The sequence below is a fragment of the Perca fluviatilis genome, chromosome 1 (assembly GCF_010015445.1).
Source record: "Perca fluviatilis chromosome 1, GENO_Pfluv_1.0, whole genome shotgun sequence".
NCBI classification, from domain to species: domain Eukaryota; kingdom Metazoa; phylum Chordata; class Actinopteri; order Perciformes; family Percidae; genus Perca; species Perca fluviatilis.
The window spans coordinates 34,770,868-34,793,004 of NC_053112.1; the positions used below are offsets into that span (position 1 = coordinate 34,770,868).

General features: G+C 38.3%; 1 protein-coding gene across 4 annotated transcripts; it reads left to right on the forward strand.

Moving 5' to 3' along the window:
* The first annotated feature begins 704 nt into the window (after positions 1–704).
* Positions 705–21,832, forward strand: mnd1 (meiotic nuclear divisions 1 homolog (S. cerevisiae)). 4 transcript variants are annotated; one of them, XM_039798565.1, is made up of 9 exons: positions 868–1,189; positions 1,489–1,681; positions 1,782–1,847; positions 3,292–3,349; positions 7,053–7,201; positions 9,848–9,922; positions 10,054–10,168; positions 16,890–16,934; positions 20,562–21,832. In XM_039798565.1, exons 3-9 carry the CDS (start codon positions 1,824–1,826, stop codon positions 20,666–20,668), a joined length of 573 nt encoding a protein of 190 aa, XP_039654499.1. In that variant the 5' UTR covers positions 868–1,189; positions 1,489–1,681; positions 1,782–1,823; the 3' UTR covers positions 20,669–21,832. The 4 variants fall into 4 exon arrangements, with proteins under 4 accessions (XP_039654484.1, XP_039654499.1, XP_039654511.1 ...); XM_039798577.1 differs by having other exon boundaries at positions 1,516–1,681; XM_039798559.1 differs by having other exon boundaries at positions 1,531–1,681.
* The last annotated feature ends 305 nt before the right edge of the window (positions 21,833–22,137 follow it).

A 22,137-nucleotide genomic window follows, 5' to 3' on the forward strand; every position in this document is an offset into this window, starting at 1 on the left:
CTGATAACTTTTTTTTTTTTTTATATATAGTATCTATTCGTTTGAAGACTGACACTAGTATGTCATAAATGCAATTTGCATGTTCATTATTCTAAAAATCTGTTAAGGTTTGCAGGTAGCCTATTTTAATTCTCCCTCCACTTATCAATCAGTGTTTTCAATATGATTGGTGATAACCAAAGACTGCAAATCTGCACAGCACACTGTCACTCATGTCGTTGTCGTTGACCGCAGACCTACAGAAATTAATACCGGTAGTTAATATTTTGACAATTAGGGCCTTTTTTATTATACATTCCTGTCCCTATTTAAACAATGTATTTTGTTAGACAGCAGAGGGAGTCATGCTGCGTTCCAGGCAACCCGTAACTCGTGTTTTCACAACCGTCTACCAGTGAAAGTGCCCTGGAACGGCAGTCAAACCCGTAACATACTATCCGTGAACTCGTACCAGATCGTTGTACTCCCAGTTACAGTTTTTGACGTCACACACACATAAACAACAATGGCGACCTCGTTGATGCTGTACAGACGCCGTTTATTAACAGTGATAAGTAGAAATTAATAGACATAAATAGGCAACGTAAAGTAACCTAGATAGCTAACGTCAACGTTAGGTAGCCGCTAGGTAGAAGGGTTTGTGGTGACTTTGCCTGGAATGCTACCAACTCGTGAGTCGTGACTTGAAGTCGTAACTTACGCGTTAAAAACTGTCTGGAACGCAGCATCAGAAATCACGAGAAGTCGTCCAACAACATCGCTCCTCCCCGTTAAAGTAATGCTGCCTTCACTTGTTGTCGGAAATAATCATGACTGAAGCGAGCAAAGAAGACCCTTACGACCCAAAACCGGCAAACATGACCGTTTTTCTGCGGTACGCTGAGACGTGACTTTGCACCATAAATCGATGTGCCTAGTAGCTTTTAAAAATAAATAAACTAAGCACACTTCCTATCAACAGTTTGCTAATAACTTACATCCCAATACTCCGCACGGGACCGTGGTAATTTGGAGTTTACGAGGAGCTATGAAGGCAGCAGAACCCCCGTCACAGCCTTCCGCGGGAAATTTGGACGATTTCTTACTTATTTGGATTATAAACATAACCTCAGCGTTATAGCTATAACACATTGTAAAGCACAACCTTAATGTTAGTGGACGTTGCTGGTACAGCCAACATAATAAAATGGTAAGCGGATGTTCATCTTTATGATGATGTGATAGTGCTTCAGACAAGACCGACGTTTAAAGATACGTAACGTTACAAGCTAGCTAGCATTTCCAAGCTAGCTAGCTCCCAGCAAACGATAACAATCCCGGCAGTTAGCTAGCTAGCTACGTCACCAAGTTATTACAATGACTTAGCTAGCTAGCATTACACTTAACAATATGTTACCCATCATGTATGTGTATGTTACTCTTATTTAGGACCGTCGTACTACGTTTCATGACCTATTAACATTATGTAGCATAGCTAACGTTAATTAGCTCTATCGTTACGTCCTCATAATTGAGGACATATTAATACAGGAACACACCGGAGGAAAGGTGAAAAATAATAAAAGCTAGACATAGCTACTCAAATGGAGCAGCAAGCCATGTAAATCACTGAGAACATTGTTGCCTGGTGACCGGAAGCTGTACTACAACAACACTGACGTAGAAGCAAAGAGCCCCACAGGTAGCAATTATAGCCTATATTGCTGTGTAATATAGTGGCATATTAGTGGCTGTTACTAAAAGTATCCAGGCCTTATGTTACATTAAACTATCTGTTACAGTCAAAGAAGAAAGGACTAAGTTTGGAAGAGAAGAGAACTCGCATGATGGAGATTTTCTTTGAAACGGTGAGTTCTCCAATTGCAGATGGCCACATAACGGTTTAAAGTAGGAATCAGAGTCAGCTTTAATGGCTTGACTCCGTATTTTCATTGCTCAATGTACTTGCACAGAAATTGACATAACAGCTAAGAATAAGGACAACAAAGCTGGACAAAAGGTATAGACAGCACTGTTATGCCCACAACTATGTGAAACATTGGTATATATTATATATAAATCAAATATAATCAATCAAATAAAATAAAATCATTGTGACTATCAATATAATTTAGACTACAATGTATTTCAAAGCTAATCACTTTACTTACTAGCCAGTTTTGTTATGTGTTTCATTTTCTTTAATGCAATCTGAGTATTATTCTTAATGTCGCTAATTTTGATTAAGGCTGCCCACTTTATGTGAAGGAGACAAAAGCTAACATACAAACTACCTACCAAACCATAAATGGACCTGACTGTAATGACTTGACACTCTGAGTGATACTGAGAAAGTTTTGTGTTGTAATTTTAAAACCTGCAACAGATAAGGAACAGGTTGTTCTTTAAAGAAAATCATCACTTGGTCATGTGGTTTTCTTTCTCTTTGATACACATACATATCATCTGCACACATATATGCTATTTGTAATTAAACTGGCCCAACAAAGTCATATTAGCCAATAAAATGAAAATTTAGAAAGAGATCTTTTTTTTTAAATGCTTAAAATAATTCTTTTTCTGACGCTAAACAAAAAAAAATCACAGTTTAAGTCCTTGCAAAGTAAGTTATTTTGATTAGTTAATAATATACTGGTAGTAAAACAAAGTTTAAAAGTGCTGTGCATGGAACATTTCAGCACTACAATGAGATAAAATTAGGCAAAAACAAGTATAGAAATAATGTTTTTGTTTTTGGCTGCCCAAAATAGGTAAACTATGACAAGAAATACCTGGAAAGGCAGAGTTACTGTTTATAATAAAACAATGACGACTGTAATCCATGAATATATCAGTTTTTTTCATTTCCAAAAAGCTTGAATAAAGTGCAGCCAAAAACTAGATTCTGATACAGACTGAGATAGATGATTTAGATCAGGGGTCTTCAACGTTTTTTAAACCAAGGACCCTTAACTGAAAGAGAGATGGAGCAGGGACCCCCTACTACATGTGTTGTGTGTGTGTATATATATTGGCTACCTTAATGACTACCTTACTCTGATAGGCCAGTAAGCAGATTGGATTTATATTTGCTAATAATATATTGGATTCTTGTTAAGACATTTTAATTTCTGAAAAAACTTTCAAAAATTAACAATAATTTGGAGTCTGCAGTGACTCTGAGGACCCCCTAGGGGTCCCGGACCCCCTGTTGAAGATCTCTGATTTAGATGGTAAATAGTTCCTTTTTGTATGATAAAATGATAAAAACAAATGTTTTTCCTTGTATGTGTTCCCTCATTCTCTTTGTAGAAAGATGTGTTTCAGCTGAAAGACATTGAGAAGATCGCTCCTAAGACAAAGGGAATAAGTGAGTAATGATCAACCGTTTTAGTAGAGATTTTTAAAATGGTGTCCAGCTGGTGTGAGATGTCACGTCACTCTATTTTTGGTAAAGAAAAATAATGTGGGAGCTGAGTCTGAACACTAGACACTGTGATTTCCAAAGGGGAAACATAATGCACTAACATTTTAAACATTTGTCATGTTTTACTTTTGTTTGCAGTTGCAGTTATGCCCATTAACCACACTGACCTTGTATGTCAAGCAGCAGATATTTTTATGGTAATCGACAGTGAACAGAACTATTTATTGTTGCATACTTCACACTTTAGTTAAACATGCACTTTCATCTGAAAGGGTTGCACTTTTACAACAGTATATTTAGTTCATAATACAAAACAGGCACTAAATTAAGCCCCTGTTTACACGAATACGCTCGCGGGTGAAAACCACAAAATATTTTATTAGCTGTGCCTTTTGTTTAGATGGTGACGGCATTCCTGGGGCTTAAAGGTCCCATGACATGGTGCTCTTTGGATGCTTTTATATAGGCCTTAGTGGTCCCCTAATACTGTATCTGAAGTCTGTTTCCCAAAATTCAGCCTTGGTGCAGAATTACAGCCACTAGAGCCAGTCCCACAATGAGCTTTCCTTAGGATGTGCCATTTCTGTGTCTGTAGCTATTGAGGAGAGGGGGGGGGGCAAGGTGGAAGGTGGGGGTGTGGCCACTTTGCTCGTTTGAAAGCCATGATGTCTCTCTCTCATGGGTGGGCCAAATTCTCTGGGCGGGCAAAGCAGAGAAAGGGGAGGTAACCTTGCTCCTTATGACCTCATAAGGAGCAAGATTCCAGATCGGCCCATCTGAGCTTTCATTTTCTCAAAGGCAGAGCAGGATACCCAGGGCTCGGTTTACACCTATCACCATTTCTAGCCACTGGGGGACCATAGGCAGGCTGGGGGAACGCATATTAATGTTAAAAATGTTAATGTCATAAAGTGAAATTTTCATGCCATGGGACCTTTTTAAAAACGCAAAAAAGTGAAACCACCTTCCAGAGTGGAAATCTCAAAAACGCTCCACTGTCGCATTCCCGTCTAAAGGGTAAAATCGTGTGTGTGCACTGTGTGTGTGTGTGTGTGCCGTGTTTGTGTCGCGTGTCTGTGTGTGCATTGTTTAGAGCAATAACTCCACCTCCTCGTCAGTCCAGACAAAATTATCAGCTTTTGTTGTTCGCTTCGTGCTACTAGGGAGAGGAGAGGGAGAGTAGTAGAACGAAGGTTCTTCGCAGTAGGGCTGCACGATTATGGCCAAAATGATAATCACGATTATTTTGATCAATATTGAGATCACGATTAATTATCACGATTATTTGTTGATTTTAGTCAAAACTAATTTTATTGTCACATAATTATATAATTATAACTGCTTTTACATCCATATTGTGCTACATTCCTACTAATACATCCATATTGTGCTACATTCCTCCTTTATTGAAGGATACTGTGAAGGAGTATGCCATTTCAGCTGTTGTGCGACCGCTTTCCACACATGCATGTTTGCCGTGAAAGATACAGGCAACGCAATTTTCTGTTCACGATTAGCGGCATGTGGTGCCTGGTATCTACCGGACGAAATAGCTACCGCAGTTTCTGTGGCTCATTACGCTGCCACTTACATGTCTGCGTTGCGGCTCTGATGCTCCGAAACCCACGTTAGAGGCAACATAAACATCGCTGAATGTCACGCTAGTAAACACTAATAACACGTTACACAGCAGGTAACGTTAGGCTACCGTTAGCCACAGTAGCTGACTGCTAAACAGTGTAGTGTGTCTGTATTTCACTGTAGGATTCCAACAGCAGGACATCCAACAGTCTGCTGCTAAAGCTATGAGCTAAAAGACACAAACTAGCACTGGTCGCTGCTGTTGTCTGAAAAACAACACAGACGGGACAAAACGTTGCGTTTACTGGTAAACTGGTAAACATTGTGACCGGCTTATGATGACCGACTGCTACCTGTTGTGGAATTTTCCTCACGTTACTCCGTCCTCTGTGACTGTCTACATCTAGAAACTAAGCTGCGCGGCGCAGGCAGGGAACAGCTCTGATTGGCTCATGGAGACAAGTGATCAGACAGTGGTTTATGGAGCGCTAGATTGGCTTTGCAAAAACTGTTCTATGAAGGGAATGACGCATTTTAAATATCGCTCGATCACGCAAATTTGATCGTGGGAAGCCAAAATCGTGATTGTGATTAAAATTCGATTAATTGGGCAGCCCTACTTTGCAGGCGCGCAGACTTGGTGGATCGCATTTCACACACTTTTGCGTCACCATATGCACTTGCGTTTTCTCTTCAGATCGTTTCCGTCTAAACATAGCCTAAATCATTCAGGACTTATAAACATAGGCATCAATGTTAGTGAGACCAGCAGATGATTTAGTGCGCTTTTACGTAAAATACCATCAGTTTATTTCCAAAGACCATTCAGTCAGTATCAACAGGCATTGCACCCTCTTGCATTCGTGAAAACATTGTGGTGACATGCTTGCAACGTGACCATGGCAACCAGGTCTAGTTGTTGCCATCTTAACTGTATTCTAGCCAGCCCCAGCAATGGCAGCAATCTCATAGTGCAGAGTATTGTTGGAAGCTTTTGGTTTTAAATAAAACACATTCTCTTAATGTCAACACGGAGCCCAACATTATGAGTATCGAGGGAATATTTAAAATACAAACTGGGATGTTTAAGTGCTGCAGAGGAACAAAGCTGTGTTGTGTATGTTTGGGTGAACTGAAGAGGGATTTTGTTTTAGAATCGACATAACATTAATCTGGAGAAACTGGATTGTGTTGCTGTGATTAAAAGCACATGTTTTGGTCCCCCTTACTTGGGCATGATAAAGTTACTGAGTGATGGGGGGGGGGGCGGGGGCAACAAGAGATCTGCATTATGGGCAAGTTTTCCTGTAGGGGAGAGCATGTGAGAAAAGGGGCCAAGGGAGTGATCTCAGCTAAACTGAAAAAAAAAAGCGTGGTATACTGGTTAAATTAAAAGGCAGAATAGTTTGAAGTTGAAAATGGGCAAAAATCTATTTGAATCACGTGAACAGAAACAAGACAACGGACTGGAAAAGACAGCCCTGAAGTCATGCACACACAGAGTTTGGTTGATCCATCCAGAGTGTTTTTAATTTTCAATCCTTTTATTTTTTTCCGCTGCTGTTCAACGTCCTCTCAGGACTCAGCACAGCTCAGCCCTGAGCAGATACGCTCTTTCAGTTTTACAGTGGACCGGCTGAGCAAATGTGTGGGAGTATCACATTTCACCGCTGACACTGTTCAAGATGGAACTCCTGCTCCATTACATCCTCTCATGCAATGTTCTCTCAGATAAGCATACAACAGACACAGAGGCTGCAGATGTGTGGGTTTAGTTGTGTGAACATGTGAGTGGTATGCCTTGCCAACAGTAAAAATGAGACCTGATGCTGACTTGTGCTTTTTTTTAAATCCTCAGTAGAATGCAATGTTATACCGAACATCAGATACATTTTCACATCATTATTGATATGTTCTACGCTTGTAGCAATCATACCTCTACTCCACAATCAATAATCCACACATGGCATCAACTGCTAAGAAGGCAGTGCAGTAATAGAAAATGGAGGGTTTTTGACCTTTTTGATGTCGGTGGTGTTCTTTCCTCTCTCTCTGCTGCTTTAAGCTCCCATGTCTGTGAAGGACGTGCTGCAGAGCCTGGTGGATGACAACATGGTGGACTGTGAAAGAGTGGGTACGTCCAACTACTACTGGGCCTTTCCCAGCAAAGCCCTGCACGCTCGCAAGAAAAAACTGGAGGAGCTGCAAAGTCAGGTGAGGACACTCCGTTTTAGTCTGAAAACGACCTCATATCTCAAAAGCTGCAGGTGCTACTTAACAAAACCCAATGAATACAGAACACTTTGCTCTATACAGCACAGACACTGTGATGTACAGCATCTCTCCAGAGCTGATAATGGATTTTTCTATTAAAAATACCTATATTTTTGTGAAAGGAGAAGATAGATTTTCATATTTTTTTTTCACCAAAGGTTGTGTTTTCTGGAAGACACTGCACACTATAGTTTACAATAAATGAGGTCAGCATATGACGAGCACGGCCCAGAAAGCGCTTCTGTTAATAACAAGGCAAAGAGAAAAATGGGAAGTGGTGGTGGTTTAATTATTGAATTCCCGAATACAAAAACAAAACAAAATAATGAGCCCTATTCATAAGTGAGAATCGGAAATCTCCCATGTTGCACAGTCTTGGTGGCTTTTGTGAGAGATGTGTTGTCACACTGCACTAACAGTAACTCGTCTTTGGATTTCTGGGTGTCTGTTGCGTCCCACTTCCCTCTCCTGTTGCATGGCAGACAGATGGTGTGAGGGTGGCGACTCCTCAGAGAATGATGGCCACCAGATTTCTGCGACAGAAGTCAAATGATGTAGAGCAGCAATCTGTCACCACATAATGACGTGTGATTCTACCATATGCATTACAATATACAGGTCTTATCTGTTAACACAGCGATGTAAATGTGTATGCTTAATGTTATGACTGTCGGCCTGTTGGCTCTATAGAGTTTATGAGGCTGAAAGCTACCAAAGCAGCAGGTCCAGATGGACTATCTCCAAAAGTATTAAAAGGCTGTGCTTTTCAATTAGCAAGCTTTTTTTCAAGTATTTTTAATTATTGTTTCTCTTATAAAGTGTTACCGGATTTATGGAAACAATCTTGCATTATACCAGTACCTAAAAAGAAAACTGTTGAGTGTATGAATGATCTAAGACCAGTGGCTCTAACCTCCATAGCTATGAAGGTATGTGAGAGAATTGTGTTAAATAGTCTGAAGCCTCATGTAGAGAATTATCTTGACCCCTGCCAATTTGCTTATCAGAAAGGGAGAGGGGCAGAGGATGCTATTGTCTGTAAATTGGATAGTGTTTATGCTCACTTGGATGCAGGGGGACGGTGTGTGAGAATTCTGTATTATGATTTTAGCTCAGCATTCAATACGATACAACCACACATCATTGTAAATAAGCTTTTAATGATGAAGGTTCCAGGTGTTTTTACTTCTTTTATTCTAAATTTCTTAGAGAACAGGTTTGTTTGTTAAGCTAAACTCAAAAGTTAAGTCAAACAAGATCATGACAAACACAGGTTCACCTCAGGGAACTGTTTTATCACCCTTCCTTTTTTACCATTTACACTGCAGACTACCGTCCACAGCAGGCAAGCTGTCAAGTTGTTAAATTTGCTGACGACACAGCGCTCATTGGGTTCATTGAAAATGATGACCATAGTCACTATCATAATGAGATAAAAGCTTTTGTTGATTTTTGTGATACTCATTTCCTAGAACTCAATGTTAAGAAAACTAAAGAATTAGTAATTGATTACAGGAGAAATAAGATGACAACTGAGGCAGTGGAAATTAAAGGTTCAGTAATAGAAAGAGTGAACACATACAATTATTTGGGCATTGTTTTTAATGATAGGTTAACATGGTCAGATCATGTTGACTTACTGATGAAAAAATTAAGTCCACGGGTATACTGTATGAGGAAGTTGCAGTCCTTCAAGGTGAATACAGATGTGGTGAGAATGTTTTTTTATGTCAGTGATATGTAGTGTTTGGAGCTATTGTGTGGTGGGTTGGGGGGGGGAATGCTGGGATAACCGAGAAGGCCAGGATTGATAGAGTGACTAAAAGGGCTGGAAAAATGGTAGGAGAGTTAAATACAGTGGATCAAGTATATGATGAGCGTCTGGCAAAGATGACACAGAAAATAACGAGGGAACCGGGTCACCCTCTTCATGATAATCTGACTGGTAGAGTTATGGAACGTAGCGGTAGGCTAAGGCCTCCTGTGACACGAACTAAGCGGTATGCTCTCTCTTTTATACCTCAGTCTATCAGACAGCACAACAAGCACTTTAAACGTACATTTTTATAAATGTTGTATTGTATTTATGTATTGTATTGTATTATATTGTATTGTATTAGGCGGGTGTGAGCACTGTAATTTCCATTTTTATGGATGAAATAAACTTGACTTTGAGTCTGTATGAAAAAGTTGGAAGTGTAATTTACAAATTACAACACAGCTTCCTTTTTATTTCAGCCAAATTAATATGCTTTACAGCACTGTAATTGGTATTCATGTCAATAGACCATTGGTCTCTAATGCACCGGTGAGCAGTCATTAGCAATTTAGATTTTAAGGGTGTATACATAACAGTTGGCGTCTTCTCTCGGTTAGAAGATGTGCTAACTGGTGTTGATTTGTTGCCTTGTCGGTGATCATTGGTTGTACTCAGTAACGGCTTCCCCACGTATAACTTCAAACAAGTATGTCAAGAACAGTAGTGTTGATTTGTATGGTGGAGTACAGGAAATCTCTATTGTCTATGTTTTCTTGGCAGCAGTTTGGTGTTGAATATGGCTAATGTTAGACTGTTTTACCTGACAGATTTCTGAAGCAAAGCAGCGGAAAGTGTCCGCAGAGAAAGCGGTTGAAAAAGCGAAAGTAGGACGTGAAGATACAGTAAGGATATTTTCATATGCTTCCACACTTTGTACAGAAAAAAACATCTATTTTGAATGAGAAGTGATAAAAAATAAATCGACAAAGCCATGTTAATCAGACTTATAAAATCAATCTCTGTCCGTGTGCAGAAGGAGAGAAGCTCTCTGCTGAAGGAGCTGCAGGCTCTAAAAGAGGAGCGAACTCAGCTGCAGGCCGAGTTGGACAAGTACAGGGAATGTGACCCAGAAGTCGTTGAGGAGATGAGTGAGTACAGATGCAACATGACAAGAACCCCCTAACCCTAACCCCTGTAAAATGTAACAAAATCCAGTATCATCAACTCTCTCTGTGAAACTTTAAATGTCCAAATGGTTGAGACTATGTCAGAGTGGTGGTGATGAAACTCTGTGGTCATTTTGAGCTGTTGATGTATGAAGTTGTTGAAGATTAAATTATATTCAATATTTTTCCTACAATATTAACAAAGGTGATATTTATTGCGGCTGTATTGGATTGCATTACATTGCAGAAAAGCTTCCATGGTCACTGAGCAGCCGAGTGTGTCATGCGTTGGCAATGCAGCGAAAAAGCACCTCGAGTACAAAGTGGATTTGGGCAAATTACAAGGAGTTTGTTGATTTGCTGATTTGTCTTGTGCATGTCTAACAATGTTGAATTAATTGTTGCCACTGTATTTAAAAGCTTTTATGAATTATATAACAAGTATTTTGTGTAAGGTTTTGACAATTGATAGAATAATCTGACAGTAAGCTTGTAGTTAGCGACTAGTTTATTAGATTATATAGTTTAGTTTTTTCTTCTCTAAAAAAATGATGCCAAAGAGAAAAATGTAGACTGGATTCCAACGTGAGCTGGCTCATCAGGGCACAGGTGGCGCTATTTTTGCATCCAGTTAGGATCTCTTATCGAAAAGAGACTAGGGCAACGTCCAACAAACAAACCACTTGAGGAGTGTCTATATGACTCATACTACCATGAATAAGTGGTTTCACACCCAATAATGACTATTTCAGCACTGCCTCCCACAATTTGCCAAACAAAGGAGTGATAAAAATAAGACCTTGGTACAGTTTGCAGACTGTTGAAGTATTCAACTCATCAATCATTCAACACAGACAGACTCTAGGAACATTAATAAAAAATGATACCATGACAAACCACTTCCAATAACCTTAGAACTTGGCCACCAATCAAAATCACCTACTCGTAGTGCTAAAAAAAAACATAAGCAGGATGGGGGGGGAGGACTTAAAAACTACTTTAAAAATAGAAAAATACTTTACACCCTCAAATTCCCTCCTCACACATTTCACTGAATGTTGTCTTGGATGTTTAGACAGCTCTAAATAAGGTGCATTAAAGACATGCTGGTGATTTTATTGCTTTAGACAAGTTAAATGGTGACCAGGGACACATATGACTACATCCATATGTAGTATAGCTGACTGTATGAATGCAAATCCTCCCAAACACAGTGGAATACAGTGTGTTTGTCTGTGTCACACAACTTGGGGGCGTGATTTTGTGGTGCAGGTAGTTACTGGTCACAGGAGTCCTCGTCTCTAACCGTACTGCTGAGAACAAACGTGTGTGATGTCTGTTTAGCAGCAGGGTCACAGTTTCTCACTGTTAAATTCTAATGTGAACGAGGAAGTGAAAATTGCCACGAGTGGTCACTCAAGATGCATGCGAGACACAGTCTCATGTCAGTTTTAGGCGTGAACCACAAACTGGTTACATGTTGATGCAAGAGGGTAGGTGTGAACCTTCCTGCTGAAACAAAGACATTTTTCTTGTCTGATCTTAAGACGTGCATGTCAGATGTAATGACGGTCTAAATGATTTGTGTAACCTCTAAGCTCAAAGGGTTTTGGAGTTAAAAGCTTTTCAAATGGCTAAGGCAAGGCCACTGGTCATGACTTATTGACACTCTATAGTGTACTCTATAGTATGTCCACACAATGCACACAGTTATTATTAGTGTTACAAAAATCCTATACAGCCTTGAGTTCATGTTACCGCTGACCTGCGGTAAAGGGGGTGTGTTACCTTATGTACACATGTGACATGTGTCGTGTCATAAAAAATATATGGTCTGTTTACCTGCACCTCCCAATGTTACATCAAGCATGTATTTAGTCTGGACACATGTCTGCAGGTTTTTTTCCGCTCCAACATGACACAAATATGGACTCTTTTACTGATAATCACAAGGACATGCAGGCCAATAATTCCTGACTAATGTAATTGCAGTCCAAATCAGACATTTTTTATTTTTTTTTTTTAAATAAGTTGAAACCTAGGTTATAGTCTACTAGTGTAAATGGAAAGTGAATTTAGATTAAGGCAGAGTTTAAGTAACTCAGAAAAGAATATAAGGCAAAGGGATCTGATTTGTTTTACTACAGCTGCAGCCCCATGTGTAGCGACTAAATATTCTCTACGCTGTATGGTAGATATGTAAAAATACCCCCAAAAAAATTTTATTAGCTTAGTGCCACAACAAGCTAAAATCCCAAATGCCGTCACATGCTTTTAATTTTAATTTTATTTGGGTCCCAGAGAAATGACTTCATGATCACATTGCTAGCCCCTCTGCAGAAACTCAGCCTCTGGGGCCTGTGATAAACTTATTGCCAGGCTTAATCACTGCAACAGCTGTTGGATTCCCAATCCTAACCCTAGGAAAGTTTGGTTTTCTTTTTCTGCAGCTTTACAAATAGAAATAAAAACTTTTTTCCTATTGAAATGCAGATAAAACATTTAAGTAGAACACATTAAAGTATTAAATGTTAAGCTATACTGGTCATATGATCTTGTTTGCTGATGGAGCAAACATATTAGATGATTATCATCATTTCCAGGGGGTTTATGTGGGATCCAAAGCCTTCCTATTTATTAACTGACCTCTGTCGCCATAGTAAGTTAATGCACTCTCTCTCTCTGTTTGTTATGCTTCAACTTGCATGTGTATGATAGTTGAAGTTATACTATGTACTACAGATCATTAATACAGACACATTTAATAGACACACCCATTAGTTAGTGAGAAAGAGAAAGGATAAGCTTTCTCTTTCGCTTTGTTTTCACATTCATCACTGTGTCTCGACTTGCCTACAGGTATTATTTCCTCTTTTTTAAACTACACCACATGCACACAGGCACAGCTTTGATACAGATAGCCATCTCCCCCCAGTGAAACTTGATTTGTGCTCTGAGAGCAATCAAGATGCACAGAGTGTATGACATTATGTTAGATCTACTGCTGAGGGGGCTTGGACTGAACTTGCAGAATGGGCTCAGACTTGTTCATGCACATGTGATTCTCATTCAGAGGTTCAGAGAGCATCTTTAAAGCAAATGTCTGTTAAGACCAGGGGTGAAAGGGCTCAAAGTACATTTAGACTTAGAGCTGCAAACATTTATTGATTAGTTGTCAACTATTAAATTAATCGCAAACTATTTTGATAATTGATTAATTGGTTTGAGTCATTTTTTTTAATGAAGAAAAAGTCAATATTCTCTGATTCCTGCTTCTTAAATGTGAATATTTTCTGGTTTCTTCACTTCTCTATGACAGTAAACTGAATATCTTTGAGTAGTGGACAAAACAAGACACCTGAGGCTGTCATCTTGGGCTTTGGGAAACACATAGACATTTCCCCCCATTTTTTTACCTTTTGTAGACCAAACAACTAATCGTTTAATCAAGAAAAAATTGACAGGTTAATTGACAATGAAAATAATCATTAGTTGCAGCCTTAGTATTACTACTTTTAAGTAAAGGATCGGAGTACTTCTTCCACCACTGGTTGAGACACTGCTGCAAAATTACGACACATACATTTTAACCATTAATGCCTTTTGTTTTTAGGAATGGGATTTAGAATGATAAATAATAATTTTATAATACGGATAATAAACACTCAACAATATTAGTTAGAAATATACTCCAAGGTAAATATGTGCATTACTATCTAAAAGCTTTGCCTTTGGTACACTGTTGGACAAACCAAACATTTGAGCAAATCCAAATGAAACCAAAATTGGAATACATTTGTGGATTGTAGTCAGTGTGTCAAGTATTACTCCTCATATTTGATCAGACAAAACTATTAGAAGCACAGTGAAACATGTTCACTGTAATTACCACTGTAAATATTAGTGGTGGTGGACAAATATTTGATTGATGTTGGATTTGTCAGGTCAAAATGGGGTTAAAAAAACGCCTCAAAGAAATCACAGCCACAGGCATATGCATGGCAGGTATGACAATATATGAGCAGGCAGAGTTTAAAAGTTGGACATGAATTTACAGTACAGGCCAAAAGTTTGGACACACCTTCTCATTCAATGTGTTTCCTTTATTTTCATGACTATTTACATTGTAGATTCTCACTGAAGGCATCAAAACTATAAATGAACACATATGGAATTATGTACTTAACACAAAAGTGTGAAATAACTGAAAACACGTCTTATATTTTAGATTCCTCAAAGTAGCCACCCTTTACTTTTTTTGATAGCTCTGCAAACCCTTGGTGTTCTCTCAATGAGCTTCATGAGATAGTCACCTGAAATGGTTTTCACTTCACAGGTGTGCTTTGTCAGGGTTAATTAGTGGAATTTTTTCCCTTATTAATAAAAAAGCAAAGGCTGGCTACTTTGAAGAATCTAAAATATAAGACATGTTTTCAGTTATTTCACACTTTTTTGTTAAGTACATAATTCCATATGTGTTCATTCATAGTTTTGATGCCTTCAGTGAGAATCTACAATGTAAATAGTCATGAAAACAAAAAGGTACTGTACATATCTTATTTACAATTATATTGAGGGGAAACCACAACAGTAAACGCATGTATTGATGGTTTTGGAATTATTTCGAATTCTTAAATTACTTGTTTACCAAAGAAAAACAATTTTTGAGATTATCTTTCCTTTCTTATACTTCCTTTTGTTACGTATGATTAGGGTTGGGTATCGTTTGGTTTTTTTTCGATTCTGGTACTAAATCGATACTTTTAAAACGGTGCCGGTGCCTGAACCGGTACTTTTCAATAAAGTTTTAAAAAAAAGAAGAAGAAAAAAAATAAGGGTAGTAAACAACAGTCAGTGACTTGTTTATGGCTAAGGCCATGGTCAAAATTAAAGATTTAATAATAATGTAATAACTATAACAATAACAATAACTTATTTCACCAGTAAATTGCTGTTGAACCCCAGATGGGAAAAGGGTATTTTACAATTACTGTGAATGCACCACGAGGCTACCTGTTTTAAGTGAATGCACCGTCTGTGTTGTTTAACGACCGGCCAACGGCAGCTGCAAGGGTGACGCACCGTCTGTGTTGTTTAATTCCGACAACGGCAGCTGCAAGTGAACGCACCGTCTGTGTTGTTTAATTCCGACCATATAAACATACTGTATATCTATGAATTGGGACAACGGCAACTGCTGCTGCGCTGCAGAGCAGACTGTTACATCCCGCTGTTGAAGTCCTCCACAGTGAAATACAGTCACACTACACTGTTTAACATTAGCTGTCAGGATTTTACCGGTGTTTAATCCAGCTGCTAGCTAAAGGTAGGCTAACGTTACATGCTGTCAGGTGTAGTGTAAAGTCAAGCACCGAAATGAGGCACCGAAACTTTCGTTCTTATTCGGTCTCGTTACTACCGTTTACGTCGGCACCGGTTCCCTATTGGCACCGAGTTTCGGTACCCAACCCTACGTAAGATTGTAGCGAAACTACCATGTGTTGCACTGTGGCATCATTTATAGGTCCATGTGTACTGTTTTGTGCATGATATTTATTATGTTGTATATATTAATAAGGGACAACAGATTTTTTTTTTTATTTGTCATCTCGTCTAACGCAGGCTCATTTACAGCTTCGTGAGTCAGAAGTTATTCAATTCAGTCCCTCCCATTTGCCGCTGCTATTTCTTTTTGTTGATATCAAATGTAGATATATGCTTGTTTTCATTCTCAATAAAACGCCAAAATGACTGTTGCTGACAGTCAATGACATTGCCAGTGATCAAGTCTTTGGGCCAGTTCGCTCTTCTGATTTTCCCAAAGGACAAGTCAGGCGGGAATCAGCCAAACCTGCTGTAAATTAAGCCTGGCCTAAAACAGCTCCTATTGGCTGGATTTTAGGATGCCACAGCCCAGTCTTAGCACAGCAGCCAAATAAGGGTCTGTTTATAGTTAGTAGTTATTTTATAAACCGGTTATTCCAGGTGCCTGGCAACCTAATGTTAGATGTTATCTGCTGTTGTTTTAGAATCTGGTTTTATGTCACTTTAAACTTGAGAGCAATCCAGTTAGAGCTCTGTTGTGTTCTGTGCCGGATTTCTAGATGGACTTTATCCACAGCTGCAGGGAAGGTGTAGGCTAAACTGTCCACTTGAATTTTATAGTAAACCCCCTCTTGTTCATACAGTATGGCTGTAGCTATCCAAACATGACATTGCTGACCACACTTTCCTCCATAAAGGATATTGTTTGCTGCTGACCTTCATTTTTGTCCACTTTCCCATTATGTTTTCTGTCTTGTGTTCAGTGTTTTGGGGCAGTTTTGTTTTTATTTAATAGACTTGCAGTATATTTGTTGCAGAAAACATTTCCCTCTCTGTCATCTCGGCTTTCACATTAGGCATCTATTTGTTTGGCCTATTTTACATTTGCACAGTATGCAAGTCTTGCTTATAAGCATGGGTCAGAAAACATACACATGCGGTATGGATTTGCAACAAAAAAGGACAATGATGTTCTGTTTCTCTTATCTTTGTTATTAATAATAATTAAGCAAAACTTCTAATTTTACGGTTTTGAAATGGCTTTGCTGTTCAGTGGGTGTCTTTAAGTTTTAATCACAGATCTGAGCTGATGTCTCAAACCCTGAACATTTTAATTGATTGCGTGTATTCAAACTGATCACAAATCTTTGTTTTGCAGGAAAGTCAAATGTTGTAGCAAAAGAAGCTGTTTCCAGATGGACAGGTGAGTCATCTAATCTTTTTAATATATACATATTCAATAAGTCTGGAATCGAGATGCAAAAATGTGTTGAATGTGAATTAATTAGTTGATCAACAGAAAAAGAATCGCCAACTACAGTATTTTGATAATCGGTTAGTCATTTAAGTTCTTTTAGTTTATTAGTTTATAATGCCGTGGACAGTTCCCTTTAATTAACTGCACAGTAAAAGGAGCAGCTTTAGCCTCTGTGGCTAATTTTCAGCTGTAGTCCCAGGCCAGCTGACAATAGGCATCCTAAAATAGCAGCAAATTAAAATAAATTACATTACATGTATAATGAAAGCAGGCCTAAGCAAAAGTGATTAATACATACAAACAAGTGGCACATAAACAAGCAAGCACAGATGATGGCAATGGCATTAAAGTAGTTCATGCCGTAAAAACAATTCAAAGGAGACAAGGCAAAGGAGAATAGTCACAGAATTCACAATGAAAGCTCATACAAGACATAACATGGAGGCAGGCAGCAGAGATGGAATGGCAGCAACAATGACTGTCGCATCAAACACACATCACATCAGACTGATAAATGTGTGCAATTATAGTTGTAGGACAGCCATGTTTTAAGGTGTGTTGTAAATAGAGGTGTTGAAATTAATCAAATAATCGATGCATCGAATCGTGGACATGGACGATGCTGCATCGATAATCGGCAGGCTCATAATCGATTATTTCTGTTTACAATTTAATGTAGACCTAACAACATTTCTGTTTACATATTCTGTTATGTTTTGCACATTCAGGAAGTGCCATGTGCTCAGTGCTGTAGTTTTATGTATCCAATTTATTTAGTATTAGAGCACTGCAGAATGTTTTGTTTTTGAAAAGCTATGAATTAAATATCCTACGTGGCTTTAATAGAAAGATTTATTTGACGCATCGTGATGCATCGAGATATCGAATTGAATCGCTGACGTGATAATTGTAATCGAATCGGGAGATCAGTGAAGATTCACACCTCTAGTTGTAAAGGTGGAATATGTATGTATATCTTTGAAATTGGTGGGCAGTGAATTCCAGTTTTGTATTGGCGTAACAGAATATTATAATTGACCAAATGTGCTTTTCATAAATGGAATTAGGTCCCCTCATGTGGTGCTTCTGGTGATCTGACTGCTGCTGTTACTGTTATTGGATTATGAATGAGTTAAAAGGAGGAGGAGCGGTGTTATGCAGAATTTTGTAGACCGGACAGACGTTTTTGTATTTGATGACATCTTCCCAGTTATTTAGGATAATACAATGATGTGAATGGTTAGGCTTCTGGTCCAAAACTTTTCTTGTAAAGAGTTGCTAGTGGCTTTAGTGACGAGCTGTTAGTTTGTCCCCAGCTTGTCAGACAATATGTTATATGTGACATAAGTCATGGCATCCATAAATAATTTAGCAGCATTACAAGTTAGTGCATGGCTAGGCTGAACTTGATCCTATTGCACACTTTCTTAACATGTACTTTGAAAGAAAGATTAGAATCCATAATAATTCCCAGATACTTAAATTGTGGCACAATACTAATGTTTTGACCTGAAATGGTTATATTCGACACAGTGTTGCAGTGTCTTTTTGTGAAAAACATTCCTACAACCAAAACCATTTTTTGTCGATTTGCTAAATTAATTAAGGATCCTCTCAGCTCTAGTCATTAGTTGCAGCCTTAGTCCAGATCAATAATACAGTTACTGCAGAAAGTTGCATCTAAATATTCAGTACACAAATAACTGTGGCAAGTCTATCACTCAAGCTGTAAGAGCACTTTGTGGTCAGCATGTAATCTCTGTGCAGTCAAGACTTAGACTCTCTGTGTGCATTAATTGACCTAAGTGGTAACCTTGGAGACAGCTGACTTTAGGGCATCATGGTAACCAGCTGGACCTGCAGTGTTTTGACTCTTTAGGGTCAACATCGCCTGTAACTGGTCAACAAAGTTGCGTTGTCAGTTTTCGTTGGCCCATTTTTGCTTTACTTCCATATAATTATACTCATGAGTCATATCTGCCTCTTCCATGACTTGTACTCCCCTCATCTGGGATGGACACTTCTAAACTAATGCATAAAATGTTTCCTCACAGTACTACCGGTACAAGCTGTAATGTTAACAGCTATCCTATTACATCTAAAAGCACAATTTTGTCAGTTCTGCCAATCAGCTATTTTTTTTTTTTTACTTTCTTGCATTTTCACATGCACTAGCTGGCATTATTTCAGCTTCTAACAACAGACTCCTGCAGGGTTCAGTAACAACCCCACTTAATATATTGAATTGCCTGTGGCTGAAACTTGTTCTGTGAAAGCAGATCTTACTTTTCAAAAATGATGTTGTGCAGCTTTTACCTGTAGCCTTGTCACACTGAGACACACCCACACATAAAAGCTCACTCACAAGCCCGGACACACTTAATCACTTAAGCTTTTGATAAGACAGGCATTACTCTACAGAAAGCTATTTGATTTACTCTTTAAATGGGTGACACATCCACAGTTTTCAGCTTGTCTTGTATATCACTTCTAAAAACTTTCCTTCTAATCACAGATTGTAAAATAAACTGCAATAGAAAGTAATTGTAATTTCTGATTACAGCCATGGTTATCTTGGCTATTTGTAGAATTAATAAGCCGATACGTGAATGAAGTACAATCAGATTAATTGTGTATTGGTTATGTACTTTTTGTATTTGTGTTGAAATTCTACACTTTTATGACTTTTGTATACAAAAAGGTATTTTCAGATTCTATATTTCACACGCATTCATTTTCACTATCAAGGTAAATTCAAGAAATATTTTACAGTTTATACTGCAGTCAACAGAGTGCCTTTAAGTAAGAGTGAAATGCAAATAGACTGTGGTGATTACATGCATTCATCATACATATTAATTGAATCAAAGAATTAGCAAAAATTTGAGTTAAGCTTATTCATTGGCCAAGTCAGTCAAAAACGGAAGGCCTATAATAGTAAGATTTAGCAAATTTTCCACCTCTACTTAATATTTGAGGGAAGTTGCCAAGAAATGCAATTTTATGTCTCAATCAGGAACATTTCTTTTTTTTAAAGATAATTTTTTGGGGGCATTTTTAGACCTTTTATTTTCACAGGACAGATGAAGACATGAAAGGGGAGAGAGAGGGGAATGACATGCAGCAAAGGGCCGCATGTCGGAGTTGAACCTGCGCCCGCTCTACCATGAGCTAACCCGGCCACAATCGGGGACATTTCTTGACACTAATATTCCATCTCACGCACAGTTCTACTTACCTACCTCTACCTACCACTTAGCAAGATTTTTATGCAAAAAATACTGGTGCACTTGCATTGCACATTGGAGCTGTGTCATAGTAAGCCTCCACTCTTGTTAAGACCTATGACCAGATTCACCTTAGTTGCCCAAATTATCTTCAGATGTGGGACATAGTCACTAGTGAATAAAAGGTTCTGTGTTCAGAAAGTAATAATTAAATCTCCAGCCAAAATAACCAAAATATTTTCATAATCCCAGACTGACTTTGCTATCTATAATATATAACACTGGAGGGGCATGTGCATTAGTGTATTTTGGCTAGTTAAACAAAGATTTTGATTTCTGTTTTCAGACAATGTTTTCGCCATAAAGTCATGGACAAAGAAGAAGTTCTCTTTTGATGACAGCCACATTAATAAAGCCTTTGGGATTCCTGAAGACTTTGACTACATGGACTGACTGCCAGCTTTTCTACCAGAGTGCATGGTCAAAGTGCAAAATAAGTGTTTAAGCTTTCAGTTTGAGGCAAGTATACCTTATCTCAGCAGTTCTAGTTATGTTCTGTGTAGTAACGTGAAAGGCATATGTATGGCCTTGTGTAGGCTTTGAATAAGGCCAGATTTTAGTAATTTTGCTGTGGCAGATGGAATTTATCAGCTGATATGTTGCATTGGTGCAACCAGAAAAGAAATGCTATCACTAGTGGCTGTGAAGGGTGAGGGGGTTCTGTGATGAACACAACTTAGCAGCCTGAGTTTTGGGACACCTGTTTGCATGAAAACTGAGAGCCCCAAAATGATGATGGAAAAGAATTAACACTTAACACATCTGTGCAGCCAATGATCTAATGCATATGGTTTAAACAGACGGTTTGGAATCAAATGCTTGTGCTCTTTTTCCTACCTTTTTATTTTTGCTGAAAGAAAAAAGAAACTTTTGAGCAACATCTAGTCCTCTATTTTTCACAAAGTGCACTGGGACTGACGGGAGAATTGAATTACAGACGACATGTTTAGGATTTGTTATGTGTGCAAGTGCTGTAAATATTTAAAGTACATTTACTTATTGCAGAAGCTCTTTTCTCGTGGTGCAAATAAAATGTCCCTTTGAGTTAAAAAGCCGTTGTTTGCAATTTTATGGATTCTAAAACTTAGCGTGCCGTGTACAAATGTATTTACACCAGGCCTTCTATCTTTTGTGCTTTCATTACTTTAGAAATTGTCACTGAAACATTGCAAGATCTGTCACAAAATCACTTTTTTTTCCCAGAGCTGAACAAACAAGTAACACTGTTGTCATGACATGTCCAGAATGACTATTGCCCTGCTTATTTTCCTCTCTTTCTCTCTGTCAAACCAGATGCAAAACAGTTAGTTGTGTGTTCCATGTTTTACTCAATGACCTAGTTGACAAGCAATGTGTCAGGGGTTTGTTGATTTAAATTGCAAATGTACTCGCCTGGTCTTACTCATCACTTTTCTTTCCAGTAGATGAATGCTTTGCAGACATATTGTTCTGTTGTTTCGTGACTTGCTTTTTATTTTTAGTGTTTCTTAATGCATGCTATTTAAAAATAAAAAAATAAAAAGTTTATCTCTAAGCCATTAAAAAAGAAAATGATAGTATTAAGAGACAAATGCTATGTGAAACATTTCAAATCCTTGCAAACCTACTGTAGACTGATTAAAAGTGTTGGCGGTTTCCTGTTTATAATGCTTCCCAATGCATATGTTCAGTTATTCAAATGATAAGGATAATCTGTTACTAATTTGCAGATGCAAATGTCTGTTCTTAACATTTTGTAAGAGCAGATTTTGACAACCCTAAGCTCCTTATTAGAATCCAGCAAAAAAAAAATATTCTAAATGCCTAGTTGCAGTTTTGTAAGGTGGGGCTGACACACCCACAGAAGATTAACCTGATTCAAG

What these genes read in the sequence shown, in the direction of transcription:
- mnd1 (XM_039798550.1), top strand. An exon ending in TGGAGATTTTCTTTGAAACG is followed by an intron (nt 1,848 to 3,291) that starts GTGAGTTCTCCA and finishes TTCTCTTTGTAG; the next exon opens with AAAGATGTGTTTCAGCTGAA. An exon ending in TCCTAAGACAAAGGGAATAA is followed by an intron (nt 3,350 to 7,052) that starts GTGAGTAATGAT and finishes TGCTGCTTTAAG; the next exon opens with CTCCCATGTCTGTGAAGGAC.